This window comes from Schistocerca piceifrons, chromosome 4, assembly GCF_021461385.2.
Source record: "Schistocerca piceifrons isolate TAMUIC-IGC-003096 chromosome 4, iqSchPice1.1, whole genome shotgun sequence".
Lineage (NCBI taxonomy): Eukaryota > Metazoa > Arthropoda > Insecta > Orthoptera > Acrididae > Schistocerca > Schistocerca piceifrons.
Window position 1 is genome coordinate 406643644 of NC_060141.1, and position 22270 is coordinate 406665913.

General features: G+C 41.5%; 1 protein-coding gene across 1 annotated transcript in view; it reads right to left on the bottom strand.

The window, feature by feature from the left end:
• The window catches only part of LOC124794885 (putative glycerol kinase 5), a 405885-nt gene extending 392279 nt beyond the window's left edge, over positions 1-13606 (bottom strand). The window contains exon 1 of the mRNA XM_047258580.1: positions 13281-13606. Coding sequence (XP_047114536.1) covers positions 13281-13382 — 102 coding nt within the window. The 5' untranslated portion in view covers positions 13383-13606. The remainder of the gene's footprint in view (positions 1-13280) is intronic.
• Positions 13607-22270: the final 8664 nt, after the last annotated feature.

Genomic DNA, 22270 nt, shown 5'->3' on the forward strand with positions numbered 1-22270 from the left:
TTTATATTGTTCAAAAATTGGACCATCAACTAAACTTTTCATCCTAATGAAGGACATGGAAGCATGGTCTTTTCCGAATTGCTGGAGTCGGAAGTCTTTATTACCGATAATGCTGCCTTTGAGTTCTTGTGACGATAATTCCATAAAAACTTTCATCCCCTAAAGGTACATTTATTTACAAGTCAAATGCCAGGTTTCATAGATTTAGCTTCAAATATGTTTCAATGTAATGAAATATTTTCAGAAAAATTTTCATCCCTTATTTCACCCCCTTAAGAGTTGATTGTCTAAAAAACAAGGAAACACGTATTTTTTTAATTGTTAACTGGGAAGCCAAATACAAATTTTCTTAGTTTCAAAAACGCTTTCACAATCAAATATTTCTATACAAACTTCCATCTCTTTTTTTACCCCCTTAGGGGTTGAATTTCTACAAACACTTAAATGCATACTATTTACTAGGGTTGTCCAGAAAGTAAGTTCGCGAAATAGAAACCACAGTGAAAACCAGAAACGTTTCATTTGCAGCAAGTAAGTACACCTTCCTCCTACTTGTCTACATAGTCGCCGCTCCAACTTCGAGACACTGGACTCGCATTCGGAAGGACGACGGTTCAATCCCGCGTCCGGCCATCCTGATTTAGGTTTTCCGTGATTTCCCTAAATCGCTCCAGGCAAATGCCGGGATGGTTCCTTTGAAAGCGCACGGCCGACTTCCTTCCCCATTCTTCCCTAACCCTATGAGACCGATAACCTCGCTGTTTGGTCTCTTCCCCCAAACAACCAACCAACCAACTTCGAGGTTTGTCGTAGTGTTGCATCAACTTTCCAATATCGTTGTCATAGAAAGCAGCCGACTGTGCTTTCGACCAGTTATCTACACTGGTCTGCAGCTCGTTTCTGCGGAAAATTTTTGTCTTCATAGCCAGTGGTTCTTGTGAGCAGAGATGAGACTCAGTGAGAGCCAATTACGAACTGTATTGTGAGTGATCAAACATTTCTCATCGGAAATGCTGCAGGAGCGTCTTCATTGCCCCTGCAGTGTGCGGCCGAGAATTGGCATGAAGAAGGAATTGCTCAACAGTTGTGTTATGTGGGCTGCATGACACAGGCAAAATCTCTAACCATACCCCCATACTTGGCGAGAGACGCTATGCCCTATGCATCTTTACGAGCTTACTGTTCACTCAGAACTGAAAAGAGCTACGCGACACGATCGACAGGCATACTGGAGACACTGCCCAACACATCTGTGCAAAGCTTTACCGGATTTTCCCAGTGGTTTCCATACGCGACCGATCGGAACTGACTTCCTGGACAACCCTCGTATTTTTAGCCGAGAAGCCAAATACAGAAGTTCTTAGATTTAGCTTTAAAAATGCTTTCACAATTAAATATTTTCAAAACCATTTTTCCCGTATTTCATCCTCTTAGGGGCTGAATTTCGAGGAACACTATAACTCGGATTTTCTTTATACCTAACGAAGGAGTCAGATACCAAATTTCATAGATGTACCTTTACAAATGCTTTTTTGTTGTTGTGGTCTTCAGTCTGAAGACTGGTTTTATGCAGCTCTCCATGCTACTCTATCTTGTGCAAGCCTCGTCATCTCCTAACAACTACTTCAACCTATATCCCTATGAATCTACTTAATTTATTCGTCTCGTGGCCTCCCTCTGCGATTTTTACGCCCTGTGCTTCCCTCCAATACTAAATTGGCGATCTCTTGATGTCTCAGAATCTGTCCTGTCGACAGATCCCTTCTTTTAGTCAGTTTGTGCCCCAACTTTCTTTTCTCTCCAGTTCCATTCAGTACCTCCTCATCAGTTACGTAATCTACCCATCTATCTTCAGTATTTTTCCGCAGCACATTTCAAAAGCTTGTATTCTCTTCTTGTCTAAACTGTTTATCGACCCTGTTTCACTTGCGTATATGGCTACACTCCAGAAAAATACCTTCACAAAAGACTTCATAACATAGTCTATATTTGCTGTTGACGAATTTATCTTCTTCCTTGCCATTGGCAGTCTACATTTCGTATTCTCTATACTTCGGCCGTAATCAGTTATTTTGCTGCCCAAATGGCAAAATTTATCTACTACTTTAAGTACCTCGTTTCCTGATCTAATTTCTTCGCCATTACCTGATTTAATTCGACTACACTCTATTATCTTTGTTTTGCTTTTGTTGACGTTCATGTTATATCATCCTTTCAAAACACTATCCAATCCGTTCGACTGCTCTTCCATCTCCTTTGCTGTCTCTGACAGAATTACAACTCCATCGGCAAACCTCAAAGTTACAACTTCTTCTCCTTGGGCCTCAACTCCTACACCAAATTTTTTTTTTGGTTTCTTTTACTTCTTCCTTAGTGTACAGATCGAATGACATCGGGGATAGACCACAACCCAGTCTCTCTCCCTTTTCAACCAATGCTTCCCTTTAATGTTCCTCGACTCTAATAACTGCCGTCTGGCTGTTGTACAAGTCGTAAATAGCCTTTCGTTCCCAGCATTTTACCCCTGCTACCTTCAGAATTTCAATGAGAGTATCCCAATCAAGACTGTCAAAAACTTTCTCTAAGTCTACAAATGCTGTAAACGTAGGTTTGCCTTTCCTTAGTCTACCTTCTGAGAGAAGTCGTAGGATCAGTATTGTCTTGTGCGTTCCTACGTTTCTCCGAAACCCACACTGATCTTCCCCTGAGGTCGGCTTCAACGAGGTTTTTCATTCTTCTGTAAAGAATTCGTGGTAGTATTTTGCACTTATACTCGCACCTGTAGGCGTCGGCTTTCTTCGGGATTGTAACTCTTATGTTCTTGAAGTTTGGGGGTATTTCGCCTGTCTCATACATCTTGTGCACCAAATGGTAGAGTTCTTCATGACTGGCTCTCCCAAAACTATCAGTAGTTCTTACGGAATGTCGTCTACTCCCAGGGCCTTGTTTCGACTTAGGTCTTACAGTGCTCTGTCAGAGTAATACAGTATGTCCCACCTCATCTTCATCTACATCCTCTTCCATTTTTCTAATAGTACCTCTAAGTTCATCTCCATTGTATAGACCCTCTATATACTCCTTCCACATTTCAGTTTTTTCTTCTTTGCTTAGGACTGCTTTTCCACTTAAGCTCTTGACACTCATACTTGTGGTTCTCTTCTCTCAAAAGGCCTCTTTAATTTTTCTTTAGGCGGTATCTACTTTTTCGCCACTGAAGTATGTTTCTAAATCCTTAGATGTGTCCTCTACTCACTCTTGTTTAGCCATTTTGCACTTCCTATCAACCTCAGTTTTTAGACGTTTGTATTCCCTTTCGCCTGCTTCCTTTGCTGCACTTTTATATTTTCTCCTTTCATCAATTAAATTCAATATCTCCTGTGTTATCCAAGGATCTCTACTTGGCCTTGTCTTTTTACCTATTTGATCCTATGCTGCCTTCACTATTTCATGTCTTAAAGCTGCCCATTCGTCTTCTACTGTATTCCTTTCCCCTGTTCTTGTCAACCGTTCCTTAATCATCCCTCTGAAACTCTCAACAACCTCTGGTTCTTTCAATTAATCCAAGTCCCACCTCCTTACTTTCCTATGTTTTTGCAATTTCTTCAGTTTTAATCTACAGTTCAGAACGAATATACTGTAGTCTGAATCCACATCTGCTCCTGGAAATGTCTTATAATGTCTGGTTCCGAAATTTCTGTCTTACAATTATATAATCAATCTGAAACCTTCTGGTGTCTCCAGGTCTCATTCACGTATACAACCTTCTTTCATGATTCTTAAACCAAATGTTAGCGAAGATTAATGTATGTTCTGCGCGAAACACTTTAGAAGTTCTTTAATAATGATTTATTTAAAAAAAGTTTCACCCACTATTTCGCCCCATAGGTGTTAAATTTAAAAAATGCTGAAGCACTAATTTCTTTCTTTCCGACAGAAAAACCAAACACCAATTGCCATAGTCCTAGCTTCAAAATTGCCTTAATAGCGACATATTTTCAAAAAAACTTTTCATCCGCTATTTCACTCCCTTAGGGTTGGAATTTTGAAAAAACTCTTCTTAAACCACGCCTTCAGTATAAGTTCAACGCCCTCTCCAAACTTCATGTTTTTATAGTAGCGATTTGCGCTGGGCGATGGTGGGTCAGTCAATCAAGACATTCCCTTTTATACAGGGTGTTCGGCGATTCCCATTATAAACTTCTAGGGATTGTAGAGGGGGGGGGGGGGGGGGTGAGTAGATCATATTTTGAATTGGAATCCATGCTCGGAAACGCACCGTTTCCGTGCTACAACCACTTTAAAAAGGGTTGGTAACGCGACTACTTTTATAGGTAATTAAATAGCCGCAACACAGTACATCACTCGTTTTATAATTCTACTCATTCATAGCCAAAGAAATCGCTCGCGTACTCGTTGATGCGTTTCCTTCTACGTGATACAATACGGTTTCTTCCAATTCGGGTGTGCGGCGTCTCCTTGGAGCACAAGTCACGCCTGCTGACGGTGGTGAAGTTACCCTTTCTCGAAGCCGTTGCGTAATTGTGGCGAAAAGGGTATGCGATGGAATCGGGCGTTGTGGAGAACGATCTTCATGAAGGTGACGAGCAGCTCTTCCACTCCCATGAGCTTCGCCATTCAAAAGGATCATGTCGGTGTAATCTGCAAACGTCTACTCAATCATGTTGCTCTAACACTCACAGGCACGTGAAGTAGACTCGAACCAGGTCAGAGACGTAGAACAGATGCCAAATGACATAAGCCGATCCGATGTAACCCCCTCCCTCCATGACTACCCTGTTGCCTACCTACCTAGCAAACATGTTTTCAAACGGCTGTAGCACGGAAACGGTACGTTTCCGGCCATCGTTTCCTAGTCAAAATATTATGGACTCAGCCCCTCTACAAGTCCTATAAAATTCTAACGGAAATTTTAAAACACCCTGCCTACAGGAATAGTACGAAGCAATAATTTGATTGACTTTTCCAGACGCTCTCGGAATTTTAACAGGAAACCGCAACATAATAAATAATAGGCTCTTGCAGCGTCTACCCCTGGTTTTGGGTGAGCATTTTCGTGACGCTTTCGCGCTTATTAGACGTACGTTTGACGAGGAGCAACTCTTCTTTGGGTCTCTTCTTGATTACTGTATCAGCCCTCCTCGCTTCCCAGGAATTCTTCAACGAGCCGCCTGGCATCTACCTATCCGACAGTTAGTTTTACACTGAAGCGCCAGAGAAACTGGTACACGCATGCGTATTCACCCCAGAGGATACGGCGCTGGGGTCGGCAATGCCTATATAAAACAACAAGGGTCTGGCGCAGTTGCTAGATCGGTTACTGCTGCTACAATGGCAGGTTATCAAGATTTAAGTGAATTTGAACGTGGTATTATAGTCGGCGAACGAGCGATGGGACACAGCATCTCAGAGGTAGCGATGAAGTGGGGATTTTCCCGTACGACCATTTCACGAGTGTGCCGTGAATACCAGGAAACCGGTAAAACATCAAATTTCCGACATCGCTGCGGCCGGAAAAAGACTCTGCAAGAACGGGACCAACGAAGAACTGAAGTGTCAGCGTGCAAATCATTCAACGGAACATACGGCTTTCGGAACATATGGGCTTTCGGATCCGAAGACCCACTCGCGTACCACTGATGACTGCACGACACAAAGCTTTACGCCTTCCCTGGACCGTCACCACCGACATTGAACTGTTGATGACTGGAAACATGTTGCCTGGTCGGAGGAGTCTCCTTTCAAATTGCATCGAGCGGATGGATGCTTACAGGTATAGAGACAACCTCATGAATCGATGGAGCCTGCATGTCAGCAGAGAACTCTTCAAGATGGTGGAGGCTCTGTAATGGTGTGGGGCGTGCGTAGTTCGAGTGATGTGGGACCCCTGATACTTCTAGATACAACTCTGACAGGTGACACGTACGTAAACATCCTGACTGATCACCTGAAATCATTCATGTCCATTGTGCATTTCCGACGGACTTCGGAAATTCCGGGAGGACAATGCGACATTCCACATGTCCAGAATTTCTATAGAGTGGCTCCAGATACACTCTTCTGAGTTTAAACACTTCCGCTGGCCACCAAATTCCCCAAACATTAACATTATTGAGCCTATCTTGAATGCCTTGCAACAAGCTGTTCAGAAGAGATCTCCTCCCCTCATACTCTGACGGATTTATGGACAGTCCTGCAGGATTCGTGGTGACAGTTCCATCCAGCACTACTTCAGTCATTAGTCGAGTCCATGCCACGTCGTGTTGGGGCACTTATCGTGTTCGCGAGGGCCTAACACGATATTAAGCAGGTGCACCAGTTTCTTTGGCTCTTCAGTGTATTTGGTGGTTCCACTTGATATACGGCTTTGTATGCATATTTCCACATATGTAGTGGATGTTACTGCTTGCAGCAATTGTTCGGCAGTCATATAATCATATAGTACCTTAAGATCCGAGCACTACATCTTCGATACTGTGCAATAAATCTCTTTTACTGCAAAGAAGCTATTTGCTTTCCATATCTTGAGAAGTGATAGTCTGGAGCAAAACAAGAAAAACTGTCCAGTAAACATGGGCTTTAAAATGCATACTTTAAGATCTATTTGCACTTGTTCATCATCGCTACTGTGAAAACATCTCTTCTCCTACATACCCATAGCTCTGAAAGTATAAATTTCTGAGCTCATGTTTACTAAACACTTTTTCCTTCTTTTGGTCCATATCACCTCTGCCAAACACGAGGCGTGTTTTTTAAGCAAGTACCGTTTTGAAATTTAAAAAAGACGTGCTAAGATAACCCAATACCTTTATTTTTACATGAAAGCCTGTACCTTAATCAACTTTTCTACATAATTTCCGTCAATATTGAGGCACTTGTCATAACGTTGTCCCAGTTTTTGAATACCCTCCTCATAGAAGTCTGCCACCTGACTTGTTAACCACTGCATCACCACTGTTTTGACTTCGTCATGAAGACGCTGACCGCCCAGTTGTTTCTTCAAGTGCAGGAACAGATGGTAGTCACTGAGCGCAAGATCGGGGCTGCACGGAGGATGATTTAGAGTTTCCCATCGAAAAGATGTGATGAGATCTTTGGTCTGATTCGCCACATGCGAACGGGCATTGTCTTGCAGCAAAACGATGCCCTTGTTCAACTTGCCACGTCTTTTCTTCTGAATTGAACGGCGCAGATTGTGCAATGTCTTACAGTAAGCTGCTGCATTGATTGTCTCATTACGAGGCACAAATTCCACAAGCAGTACTCCTTTTCTTTCCCAAAAAACTGTGCACATGATTTTCCGGGCAGAAATTGTTTGCTTAAACTTCACTTTTCTGGGTGAATCTGAATGCTGCCATTCCATAGTCTGTTGCTTTGATTCTGGTGTGACGTAGGCCACCCATGTTTCATCGCCCATAACAATTTGGCTTAAGAAATCATCACCGTCGTCGTGGTACCGCTCAAGGAAAGTCAATGCACTGTGTAAACATTTGGTTTTGTGCACATCCGACAACATTTTCGGTACCTAACGTGAGCACAATTTTCGGTAATTCAAGTGCTCGGTCACAATGCTACACAAAATACTACGAGAAACCTTAGGAAAGTCATCCCGCTAGGAGGAAATCGTAAAGCGTCTGTTTTCTCTCACCTTATTGTCCACTTCCTGCACCAAACTTTCATTAACGATCGAAGGACGCTCACTCCGTTGTTCATCATGCACATTAATGCGGCCATCTTTAAATGCTCTCACACACTTTCTTACCATTCCATCACTCAATGTTTTCTCCGTAAACTACATAGGTCTCACGATGAATATCGACCGCTTTTAGGCCCTTAGCACTATGAAATCTTATAACAGCCCGTACTTCACAGTCGGTGGGATCACGATTATCGGAGGCATCTTAAACACTCAGTACACAACGTAAACAAGGAAGAATCAGACTGTAATGGCGTCAGTGCGTAGACAACAGATGTAGGTACCCAGTGCGCATGCGCAGAACACCGACCGCAGAGCTGCGGCCGCGGCGTGGCAAAACGGTACTTACTTAAAAAACACGCCACGTATATGGAAAGCAAAGAGCTTGCAGTAGAAGAGATTTCTTTCACAGTATCGAAGATGACGACGTGCTCATAGCTCTTCAGGTATGCATTTGAGAGCCCATACTTACTACATTTTTTTGCTTCTAATGCTTGCTCCTGTCTTATCCCTGAACACTGACCGTTCCTCCTGGGACAACCACTATAACAGCATCATCTGCGAAGAGCCTTGTAGAGCATCCGACATTATCCACTCTAAGGGAACATCCGAACGGGACGGAAATTGGTAGTTGTGGTGTACATGTACAGACAAACAAATAATTACAATTTCGGAAAACCTGGGTTCTGCAGGCAGTTATTCAGCTTCGAATTGATCGACAGAGTTGTTGGATGTCCTCATGAGGGATATCGTGCTAGATTCTGTCCATTTGGTACGGTATATCGTCAAAATCCCGAGCTGGTTGGAGGGACCTGCCCATAGTGCTCTAAATGTTCTCAATTTGGGATAGATTTGGCGACCTCGCTGGCGAAGACAGGGTTTAGCAAACGCTGAAGTTTCAAGCCCAGGATGGCTTCCCATGAGAGGCAACATAACAGGACGTAGAATATTGTCGACCTACCACTGTGCTGTAAGGGCGCCACGGCTGATGACCAATGGAGTCCTGCAATGAAATGAAATGGCACCCAGACCACCACTCTTGGTATCGGGCCGTGTGGCGGACTACAATCAGGTTGGTAGCGCATTGTTGTCTGGAGCATCTCACGTCTTCGCTGCTCATCGGGGCTCAGTTCGAAGCGGCACTCATCGCTAAAGACAATTCTACTGCACTGAATGAGACTCCAGCCAGAAGTCGTGCGGAGATGGTCCGGACAGCTGTGGGGTAGACTCCTGTTAGAGGATAAAACTCTTTCACAAACTATGTGTAATGTCTTATGTGTACCCCTCAAGTCCACTCACCTTTCCTCTGTTCAGCTACTTTAGTTGATTTTCTATAGTGCGTTCGCTTATTTTGATATCTATCAGTCCAGTCTAGTAGTCACTTTAAATTTATCGGTAAGTTTCATAATTCACAGAATCAAATGGAGAAAGTTTCATTCCTGAATCATTTCGTATAGATGAGGACCATCTTTGGGACTGAATAAAAGAATTTTAACAGATGTGCTTCTCGATATTCACATTCGAAATATATGCAGTGGTTGGACAACAGTGGAATGTGTAAGACAGTGCTAAGCTGATAAACACAAGCAGAGAATCATTTAAGGTATCTCGATGCATTTTCGGAAGGGGGAGGAGGGGGTATTACTCTTTTACACGTCCAATTTCAAGTACAAAGTGTCAGTACTACCGTAGGAAGAAGAATGAGGCCACTCCACTCACACACGAGACTAACACGCGTGCGCACTTCTCGGCACCCTCAGAGTCGCCGCAACGTTTCAGCAATGTGATTCGTCAGAATCTGTACTATGCACGAGCCATTTGCAGGATAATAAAGTGATGGCAATCTGTAAAGCACTCGCAGATAGATGATTTTACGACGCTAGTAGCGTATGGGTTCCAGATCCTTCGATATTATGTTTTGCCATACCCTAGTACCGTAAACGACTTTTTACCATTTCTCAACGACGGTTCTCATCCCTATAATGCTTACTAGTTCATGTCCATGTGCAACAGTGTGAAGGAATTGCCTGATCACGTCTATTTCAGTCAAGAAATCAATTGAACATGACTGCAAATCGCTTAGAAGATATATCGTAGATGGCCAACATGTTATTAACTTGCAGTGATAAGAGTTATATGACACACTCGTGACATTTCAATATCATATACCGAATCTGAAAAATATTTTCTAATATGTGACATCGTAAAAGTAGACCCCGTCCGTGGGCCCACCGGTAGGGCCTATTAACAGATCGCCGTGTCAACCTCTGCCAAAGGCGCCAATGGATGCGCCATGGCATCAGCAACACACCGCTCAACCACTACTACCCGGTCAAGTAGCTCCTCAGTTGGCCACACGAGGCTGCCACCCCAACACGCACTCCCACCGAGGAGGAATTCCTGGCAATACCGAGAATCGAACACGGGTCCTCCACCAGGGAGTCAGCCGCGCTGACTACTCAGCTACGGAGGCGGGTGAATATATGACATCAGACCAAATTAATTTCTTATTTGTAACCTATATTTCATTATGTCTCATCCTGTAACTGTTGTGAGCAGCGTACGTGAACATAGTAAAAAATCCAATAGAGAACAGTTTATACCTAAGGAGAAAAACGACAGTAAAATTAGTAACATGTTAAACCTTATTGAAAATACGTGCGCCAGAAGTTGTTTACAACCAAATCAGTATAAAACTTAAATTCCACAATTATTTCAAACATATACTTTTTCAAGAGAAACAGTCTTGGCTGCAAAAAAGGCTATGTTATTTTATATTTGGGAGGTCAAAACCTGCACAACTACATTTCGTACTTGTTTACATTTCGTGATGCATTTCTTTAGGCCTGATCCTGCTTTTGATATCCTTTCGACTCCGCCATATATTCTACAAGGTAATCTACAGTCTCCTTACTTTTCAGTACATAACTTAAAAGAGACATAAGCAGATTACTCGCCTTGAATGCCGTTTTGGTTATCTTTTGGTTTGTTTTACTTTAATAGGGCACTCGACAAGGGCTACTACCTGGTGAGACTTTATGTGTGTTTTAAACGTGACTTCCCGTGTAATCAACACTATTTTACATCAGTAGATTGTTTTAAAATATTCTGTGTCGTGTCTATTGGTGTCTTACGAATAAGAATAGTTACTGGCTCCTGAATACCTTCGGTTATTATATTCCATTTCCTTTTATTTTAAGGGTTACCACGCAATGTTCTTAAAACACTGACAATAGCGTTTGTCAGCTAAGACATTTTCGTGGACGGCAGCAAATGCATTTAGCCTCTGTTAAGTCCAAAAGTTATACTAAATCGGGTTCGTGGCATTTTCTAAGAAAAGTTTTTATTTTTCTTTGTAGGCCAATCTGAAGATGCCTCAAACAAAGTGAAACACGTCATTGGCAAAATATAAAATAATAAAGCCCGTTTTGCAACCAAGACTGTTTCTCTCTTCAAAACATTTATCACTGGTTGTTGTACCATACCGCCATGAATTGGAAAAAGTTCCATATACTTTTTCAGTTACTTTCAATCATGTATCACAAGGGACTGAGAATGCTTCGAAAACAGATTAAGCGAAACGTTGGTCTCAAATTAAAAAAAAAGAACACTTCTGCCAGACGACGAGCACGCTTGGAGGCATAAATTACAATTTATTTATCTTCACTTGAGAATGTTTCACTTGGTACTTCTTTCACGCGTCCTTTTGTTCCACATGCCCTGACTACAAAAACTCTTTCTTCATTCAAATGAAAACGAGAAGTAAGCAAACTATTATTTAAAAAATACTAATAACTGTTAATACATTTATTCCACTGTGAGACAAGGAAAAACGTTTGCCATTGTCTACGGAACCCGGGCGTGCAGCTCTTAGTTCGCAGCAATCGGCAGCCGCGAACATCGTTCTTCAGGGCTCCAAAAATATGAGAATTGCATGGAAAGAGATTGGGACTGTATGGAGAACGTGTAAGCGCCTCCCAACCAAATTTTTCAGCGTACTCGAGACAACCTTGGCAACACGTGGGCCCGCCCACGCTGTAGAAGTTCCGCTGGGAAGCCTTTACACATCCTCTATACGGTCCCGAGCACTCCCTCTATTTTTGGAGCCCTAAAGAACGATATTTGTGACAGGCGATTTGCTTCGGACGAAGCACAATCATGGTTCCGTGGGCAACCGCAAACATTTTTTCATGAAAGCATTGACCGTCTTACTTCACAGTGGGATACTGGGATAAATGTATTAACAGTTACGGCGATTACTTTAGAAATAATAAGCACTTACTTGTTTTTTCTCGTCTGTCTCGTTTTCATTTGGCTGGCCCTTATATTTAAACTCAGTTTAGGGAGAAGAATCTAACTGCAATATGTTTATGGTCATAATCGTCACTATACCGTAGGCTTGCTTTTATTGTCGGTTTCAAGCCCTGGCAAGAAGTCAATGGTTTATGTTTCTTAGCGCTACATATCCCACAATGCCACAATGCTCCTTTATGGTGTGCCTTGATGCGTTTAGAAGCTCAAATTTGCAAAGTAGCTACTGGTGCCGTGGCTTCCAAGTTTTCTCAAAGGAGTTGTGTAATGATTCTTTCCTCTTCTCTTTGATATAGCTACCATATGAGATTAATTTAGAACATTGCTCTACGTTATCGAGTGCGTTACTAAATATAACTGCACAAAGGGAGGAAGGTCCCAAAGGCGGCGAAGTCATCGGAGGCTGCTCACAGGTGGGAGGGTAAATCGGCAACGGAATTTTTCCCGTCATTCGCCATAATCGGTGTAAGGAAACCACAGGAAAACTAAATCAGGATGACTGGGTGGAGTTTTGAACAACGCACCTCTCGAACGCGAGTTAATTTTTCTAAGCACTGCGCAGCTTATCTTTACATTCAACAGGTGGATTCTACGTAACATTCATGTCGGATGTAGTGAGATGGTTTTTTTGCAGCAAAAAAACTAATCACTTTTGTTAAGATGTTATGCCTAAACTTTTACAACTCTGGAGAGTAGAATTTTTTGGCGACATGAAAATGAAAGCTTTTATCAGAGTTCTAGCTTTAAGAGCAGCGCGCTGCGATTGACCTTTTATCATGTCTCACGAAGAGTGAGATAAGAGCTAAATAAATTTGCTTTCTGCCCAACTGAGAGACAGGAGCTGTACAGTTACGATTGCCGCTCACCATTATTCTGATAGCGTTCTACCAATTCCAAAAATCAGAAAAATTAATAAGAGATTTGGGTTATTAAGTGTGAGATCACAAAGTGTAAACCAAGTATATTACAAAATAAAATCTATCTTTTTTTCTTATCGTTGACCTATGATGTATGGAATAAAGATACGTAAATTACATGGCGTTGACTTCGATGTAAGCAATTACAAGTACAGGGATATCAAAACGTGATCATGTATTATTAAAAAAAAGTAACAGGAAATGTCTCAATCCATAGTGTTTAAAATTTCGCGCTACGGCATTGTTGGACTGAATCCCTGCAGGCGTCGCGAAACACACTGGAGTCTCATGTATTGCTAGCATTACAAACGAATCCTTTGAGTAAGTTACCAACTCACCTGTCTGACAGCTGTACCAACTACCGATGTGGTTTCGTCAAGAATGTGACAGCGAATAGTTGTTGTGCCCACGTCCAAAGCAGCAACAAACAACCCGTCCATCGCGTCAACACAGCCAGGTGGGTAAATACAACTTGTAAGCTACCTTATATGTAATGATCTCTGATCTTTGGGGTCAGTTCCACTTCTCACTTTGGACGTATTGCACAGTATTTTCAACTCACTGTTGCCTACAATCTTGCACATTGAGCGATATCCGCACTTCCCTGCAACGCCTGACTGCTCACGCCACGCTACTCCTGTCAACCGACTAATCCATGGCTATGAAACAAGCGCTCGCCACTATTCAGCTGTTTCTTCGCGCATGCGCAGAGGTGTTTCTTGTGAGAGTGATGTGAGGTGCCTGTTTATCAAATTTCGCGTAGCGAGTTTGAGTTACAGGGCATTGTAAATACCAAAAGAAATTATATATTGAGATAACACTGTTTTGGAATTACTATACGTGACGCCGACAGTTTGCTATCGTTGCCTGGTCTCCAGTAATGTGTAATTTTATTCATCTTTTGATCCCGGTGTAACTGTGTTATCAAAATAGTGAAGTAACGTCAAAGGGGTTAAAATTTTAAATTTCTTCCAGTTGACCTAGGTATCCGTAGCAGAAAAAATATTAGAAATATAAGATATATTACTTACATACCAGCCACTACCTCTCGGCGTAAAAGCAATCGTACACTCCCTTTCTTTCATTACAATATGTTAATGTTCTCGCGCAGACAAAGCATGGAACTATACCACTTCCATGGGTAAAATTGCACTAACGTTGTCGGCACCAACAATTTCCGAAAATCAAACCCCTACAACGAGTTTTCAGTTCGAGATACTGTTGCAAGTATATCAGTGTGGTATGTGACTACAGTTGCATAAACCATGATGATTTAGCTTGCGTAAATTTTGTAGACATCAATCACGTTGACCATAGTGAAGTTCAAACGTGTAATCTTCATAGGACATGTGTACAGTGAATTTAAGGAAAGTACTCGGGATACCTTCCAATTTGTTCTTATAAATTAAGTTTGGCATTAAAGTTGACAACTAGCTGCACTACTGAACAGTTTGTTACCACAACCACTGAGTTCATGTTTGTTGGCTAGACCAACTCCAGCCAAATTGCAACCATCCATCCTAACATAGGGCTACGCTACAGATCTATGTCGGACCACTATGTAAATTTCCTGGGAAAAGTGAGAACATTACCAAGCTAGCCATTATACAGTTATGAATAGCTGTTGAAGTAGAAAATGCATACAATCGTAACTCTTACACTCTTTGATCTCCATTAAGCCATATGTCTTGTTGTTGGCAAAGGGACTATAGTGTGCTATTGGCAGCCCCCCCCCCCCCCCCCTCCCCCAGAATCTCATAATCTCGACTGGCTGATCTGTGGTGTAGCCCTAGGTATAGTTTAGATTGGAAAATAATTTCGTTGAGGGTTGGTGAAGCCAACAAATGTGGATGCCAAATGAAGACAAGAAAACTGTACCTTAGCCAATGAATATAGTCATGCTGTATTTAATGCAGTTTGCCATATTCAACACACTTAATATGCATGTATATCATACGTAAAATATGCAAAATTCTGGAGGAGGTGGGGAAGGGGGTCTATTACATAAGTTTTATCAGCAAAGGGAACCAAGTAAGCAGTTGGAAAAGAGTACGTAGTGGCAAGGAGGTATACAGAAGAAGTGCAGAGGATTACAGTCCTACATCACTGAAGATTAGGATAGGCCAATAGTGTAGCTATGTTGTATACTGATTCATCTTAAAGGAAGTAAGCGTTCTACAAAAGACTATTTATGGTATGGGAAGTAGTCACATAACCTTAAAGCATAGGCAGCTTGTGGATCATCTGGAAATGAATATAAGGTGCATGTATGTTGTAACTGGTCACTGAAGTCTTGCTTTACTGCCTGTGGTAAGATATTTATGCTGAGGCTGTACATTAAAGGAATCATCTTTTTGACCACCTACACAATGAAACAGAATAACTGCCTGTGACTTAACAGCAAAGTTAAATTTGAAAACAAACTGAAAATATGTTTCTCGTTAACTACTCCTTCAATTCTGTTTAAGAATTTCCATTTTTGTAATCTGTGAAGAGTCTGCTTGTAGTCGTATTTACATATGAATGTGTAACGTGACTGTAAAGTGTTTTGCTCCACATCATTACAAATAATTATACAAATAATCTGTGGAACTTGAAACTAACTAACTAATGAAGTTAAGAAGGTTTCGTAGTCTCTCAGCTGGGTTTGTCTCGGTAATTATGGAACCAATGATGATTCTTCGACTGCATTGCAACATTTCTATGCACTTGGTATACTGTATTCTATGAAGACATGTTCCCCAATAAGGCAGTTAGCATGTTCAATCACAGGTGAAGTTTTACTTTTGCCAGTGTAATACTTGCAGATATATAGTCATTTGTTTGATCCCATTGTGCATCTTTCAACAGTGCAGCTTTTTCTTGAAAGGAAATAAACTAGGCCTCTTGTACAACTGTTTGCATTGTCTTAAGTGAAATAATAATAAAAAAAATAGATTTTGTGAGCAATTTCCAAGCAGAGAAAAAAATAAGTGCTAGAACAAATGTGAAGTTTGGCTTTTTATATCTCTGGAAGTAAGTGCAGGATAAATCTGACTCTGTGTATGTAATAACTTACCAATACAAGGTCATAGAATATAAAACATAATTCTCATACTGCTTTCCATTACTTATAAATTGAGGGAAAGTTGACAGTTTTTGTAAAAAATGTAACAGATGAGTGTTATTAGCTGACTTTTACAAAAATGAGTTTTCTGTAAACTTTTTCAAATAATTTTCATTAGAAAGACCATGTTCTAAACCACCTAAGAAACTAGATTTCATTTTGTACTGCAAGCATATAAGGGACTGGAAAAAAAATATGGCAAGAAGAAGGCGCGTTGTAAATATGCCCACATTCTGCTGATACTCAAATCAAATCTGTCATTTTATTCTGTTCTACAATGTTTAGTATTTCCTGGGGCAAGTAATATCGCAAATCCTGGTGACTAGGAAGTCAGACTGAGTCAGAACAACTTGAAAAAATTTAAAAAGGGGGTGTCTTTTCGCACACCCATCACGACATATTTCAGCCTGTGTTTCTGCTATAAAACTACACATTTAACATGCTTAAAACTTCAAAATTTAACTGTGCATTACCAAGGTACTGGAGACCAAGATAGTACAATTGTTGCATAACAGCTGCAACACACATCATATAAAACTGCCTTAAAGTTTTATACCAATGTCATCTTCTGAAAGTTTTGGTCAAGTTCGTAGCAGCCTGGCAGACAGTTTTTGAAAAGATTTCATGTTACAGAGAATTTTTAGTATGCCATTTTATCATCATCATCATCTTGGACAGTTTCCAGCCACTGGCTGGGTCTGTCGGGAACACAAGCCTCTCCATCGTGTTCTATCTTTCCACCATTCCCCCTCTTCCAACTTCGTCCAGTTCTCTCCTCTTCTCATCACACATTCCTTCACTCCCTTCACCCATCTATCTCTTGGTCTTCCCCTGGGCCTCTTCCCCTCCAGTTGCAGATCAAACATCCTCTTTGGAATTCTTCCCTCATCCATTCTCTTCATGTGTCCATACCACTGCAGTCTTGATTTTTCTATCCCGTCCTATACTGGTTCCTCCTTTAGTCTTTCCCTCACATACACATTTCGCAATCTGTCTCGTCTTGTTACACTCAACCTGCTCCTCCGGAACTTCATTTCACTAGCTTGTATTCTACTTTTGTCGCTTTTGTGCATTACCCATGTCTCACTTCCGTATGCCCATATGGGGACAAAGTAGGTTCGGTATATAATTCCCTTGGATTTCTGTGGCACCTCCTTGCTCCAAATAAGCCCCCTAATGCATTTGAAGAACTGCCCTGCTTTTCTGCACCTTTCATTTATTTCCATTGCGTTTCCCCCCTTACTTTCAATCATGCTTCCCAGGTACTTGAAGTTCTCTACCACTTGTAGTTTTCCCCCTCCAAAAGTTATATCCACATTTGGCCTAGTCTTCTTCCTTGTTGTGACAATTATTTCACTTTTCTTTGCAGAGAAATGCATTCCATATTGTGCTGCCGTTGCCTCCCATACATCTAACTGCTCTTGCACCTCCTTCTCGCGATTTCCCCATAACATCAGGTCATCGGCAAAAAGCACTGCTTTCATTTTATGATCTCCAATTGCATCTGATACTTGCTGTAGGATTTCATCCATAACAATAATAAACAATAACGGCGAAAGTGCACTTCCCTGTCGCAGCCCATTTTCCAGCTTGAACCATGCAGTACGTTCCCTCCCCACTTTCACACAACTCTCACTTCCCTCATACATTTTTCTGACTTTTCATGTTATCTCTTCATCTATCCCTTTTGCGTTCAGCACATCCCAGAGCTTGTCCCTATAGATACTGTCATACGCCTTCTCAATATCTAAAAAGGCCATGATTAAGCCCTTCCTGTACTCATAGTGCCTTTCCTGCAGTTGCCTTACCGCAAATATGAGGTCCGTTGTTGATCTTCCCGGTCTGAAACCATACTGCTCCTCTTGCAGTCTACTTTCAATACTGCTTCTTATTCTCTTCTCCAGGATCTTTTCATAGATTTTTCCACAGTGACATAGCAGGGTGATTCCTCTGTAGTTCTCACATCTCCTTTTATCCCCTTTCTTGAAGATCGGGACTATAATTCCTTTCTTCCAATCCTCAGGAATTCTGTTCTCCTTCCACACCACCCTCAGCACTCTGTATAGCCACTGGGTTCCTACTTCTCCTGCTGCTCATATCATATCCACTGTTACTTCGTCCCAACCTGGTGCCTTGCCCCCTTTCATCCTCTTTATGGCTTCTTCCACTTCATTCCAAGTTAGACCATCAATTTCCCCACTATTATAATCGTCTGCTGCCTTAGGCTCTCCATCGCTGTTAGTTACCCGCTTGACGGCATTCAACAGATCTTCAAAGTACTCCTTCCAAATCTTTTTGAGCTCATGCATTTCCTCCACAACTCTTCCATTATTATCCATGATCCTCAGGCACTCGCTTCTGTCGTTCCTCTTATTTCTTACCATGGTGTAAAGTACTTTTTTGTTCCCTTCACTGTCCTCTTCTAACATTCTTGTCCATTTTTCCATCCACTTCTTCTTCTCCGCCCTTACTATGGTCTGTGCCACTTTCTTGCTTCCCTTATATTTTACCGTAGCTTCCTCTGTTCGGGTCTGGAACCATTCTCTGAAGGCTTTGTTCTTTCGAAGTAATGCCTCTTTACATATGTTGTTCCACGATGGGGTTTCCTTACTTCTCCTCTTTGTGCTAGTTCTTCCGCACACAGTCTCAGCTGCCTCAACTAGAGCCCTCTTAAAATCTCCCCATTCTTCTTCCACTGTTCTCTGATCTTCCTTTGGCAGCTTCTTCCTGATCAGTGTCTGGTACTGGGTCCTCCGTTCATCCTCTTTCAGCATCCATGTCTTCAACCTTTCCTCCTGTATGTCTGTTGCCCTCCTATCTTTTTTCTCTCTCAGGATGGCTACCAACAGCCGATGGTCACTGTCTAAGGCCTCAGATGGAATGACCTTAACATCTGTGAGGCTGCTCATCATCTGCCTATCCACTAGTACATAGTCTACTACTGAAGTTTGGGACCAGTCTCCACTGTACCAAGTTATTTTGTGGCTACTTCTCTTCTTGTGCCAGGAATTTGCGATCGCCAGCCCATTCCTCTTGCAGAATTCCAGCAACAATTTTCCTTCTCTATTTCGGTTCCCCCAGCCCTCTGGTCCCATTATCTCCTCGAATCCTTTCCTGTCTGTGCCAACATGTGCATTGAGGTCCTCTATTATAATCTTTTTACCTCCATTTAGCTGCTTTTGCATGTCATCTTCAAATTCCTCCTTCTCCTTTTTTGTACACCCCACCTGTGGGGCATATGCTTGGATGATTTCAATGCTTTTTCCTTTCACTCGTACTCTGGCTCTTATCATTCGATCATTGATACCTTCCACCTCCTCCTGCAGACCCTCTCTGACCACTATTGCCACTCCATTTCTTCCCCTCTCATTCCCTATCCAGTACAGTTTACATCCTTTACTTAGTGGTTTTTCACCAACTCCTCTCCACCTAGTCTCAGCAAGTCCCAAGATGTTCAATTTCCTCCTTTCCGTCATTTCTACAATTTCTTCTAACTTCCCAGTTAGAGTCCTTATGTTTAAGGTGCCCAGTCGTAAACCATCTCGTAATCCTTTTCCATTGCTTGGTCGGTTTCCTTTAAATCCGTTCCGTGATCCGAGGCATGTTCCCTTTTTGAAAGCAGTTGATTTATCCACTACTGGCTTGCTAGGCCTATCGCAGCTTCACCAGAGCCCCATTAGCCGTCACGTTTCAGGGTTCCCATAGGGCCTTCCCAGCTACCGTAGCGGTCCTGGGGCACACGAAGTCCCCGCTGTGCATCGCCCCTATAGGCAGTCCCCTACTTTGTGCCGTTGCCCATCTCCCACGACTTGGACGAGGGGTTGGACTTATGGGAGATGTCATTTTATCACTCAATGTTATTGATGTGCTAGTTTAATTCCAATTTAAAGTACAGCTTATTTTGTGTTCACAAAGTTTGCATTCTATTTGGAAATTTAGTTTACTCCTAAAAAATTATGTAAGTATGTTGCTAAGGTCCATGGTGACTTAAACACTGCTGGTTTCTTTTAAAGTGAGAAAACCAGCATTCCCATCTCCATAGGGGCCACGCCCAATAACTGTGCAAAGCAGGCATGGGTGGGTTTCTTTACCACAGGTTTTGAAGCTGATAATCATTTTTTTTTTTACACACACAGGGCCCTAAGTCAGACTCTACATTTCTTAAAGTGTCAGAGGCCAAAGCTAGAAGAAGTCTCTTTTAGGACCCTAAGCTTATGTTTCTTCAAGCTACTTGAATTTTTTACTTGTTTCATTAAATTTATGTTCACTGTCCAGCCAGATCCTGTCACTGATGGTGCTGGAATAATTTTCAATAATGTGCTGTTCCAGAGTCCAGATTTGTCACTCCTCTATGGCCATGAAATAAATTTGTTGGGTCATGTGGCTGCATAAAGCTTTTTAAAGTATTCTTCTGCGCAGCAACTGTCTGAAAGATATTTCCAATCAACCACTCTTTGTCATAAAAGCATGCAGCATATTGTCCTGACCGGAGATCCAACGTTGATATGTATCCTTCATTGATGTCACTAATCTTGTCCAGAAAAGATGACACATCATTTGAAAATCTGCTGACATGAATTTTTGTTTCATCAACAGGGAAAGTTATTGTGACATTCTCTAGCTGCTGAAAGAGTATGCCCATGTTTAAACCTGTCTTCTTGTAATGCTTCATTTTGTTCACTTCCTTGTTTGCTGATGAAAGCAAATTTAATGCTATTTCTTGCCAATTGAAGAAATAAAAATTCAGGACAGCAGAGTTTCAAATGATGCATCATCTTTTGTGGCCAAAACTAGAGACAGCAATGAAGTACATGTATTAGCATCAGACCTCTGGCCGGGACAATATGCTGCATACTCGTAACATGTAGGCTTTCATGGCCGGTGTCTTCATTAGTTAAAACTTCTGGGCTGAGATAGCCTTACGGTCAGCCCTACGTGGTATATGGTGGTGCCCTCTATGCACTCTATATAAACGGGACTTCCACGGCCTGGCAGCCAGTCGTTGTCTCACCTGGGAAGATGTTGCCCGTAGTTGGCAACAAAACATCAGGAAGTAGTAGTTTTACAGATCGACCATGGCAGTTTTAACTGATGATGCTGCATACTTCTATGAAAAAAGTGTGGTGGATTGGAAGTATCTGTGAGACATTTGCTGAGCAGAAGAATGCTTTAATAAGCTCTATGCACCCATTTGACCCAACAAATTCATATCTGCATCCAGCGACACATGTAGGCTGAGGATGACATAGCAGCTGGTCAGTACTGTTGGGCCTTCATGGCCTATTGAGGTGGAGTTTAGTTTTTTAATAGTGGTTAAGTCACCATGGATCATAGGAACACATTCACACAATTTTGTAAGAGTACACCAAGTTTCCAAATAAATCGCAAACTATGTGAACACAAAATAAGGTATACTTTAAACTGGAATTTAACCAACTTGTCAGTAGCATTGAACGATAGACATACTCAGAATTCCTTATAACATGAGATCTTTCCAGAAAATGTCAGCCAGACTACTATGTACGTGACCAAAAATTTCACAACATGAAATGCTGTAAAGCTTGAAGGCAGTTTTATATGATGTGTGTTGCAGCTTTTATGCACAATTGTACTATCATGGTCTCCAGTTCCTTGATAATACTCAGTTAAACTTTTTAAGGTTTATAAGCAGTTTAAATCTGTAGTTATTATAGCAGTTTAAATCTGTAGTTATTATAGCAGAGAAACAAGTTGAAATATGTCATGATGAGCTGTGAGAAAAGAGATCCTTTTTTTGAAGTTTTTTCAAGTTTTTATGATTCACTCTCACTTCCTAGTCTTCAGGACTTCTTGATGTTCTCTTCACTAGAGTATACTACGCATGGTAGAACAAATAAAATGTCAGATTTGTTTGAATCTATGGGTGTATTTTCAATGCCGCTTTGCCTTGTCATGGTTTTTTTTTAGGGTCTTATAAGCTCACATTGCAAAACCAAATATATTCTTTTAGGTGATTTGGAACATGGTCTTTCTAATGAAAATGGCTTTAAAGAGTTTGTTAGTAAGACTCATTTTTGATGTTTTTACAAAAATGGTCAACTTTGCCCTCAGTTTGTAAACTATTGGAAAATGGTAGGAGAATGATGTTTTATGATCTAAGACCTTGTATTGGTAAGTTATTATGTACAAAGTTTCAGATTGATCCATCACTTACTTCTGGAGATATAAGGACACATTTTGAAG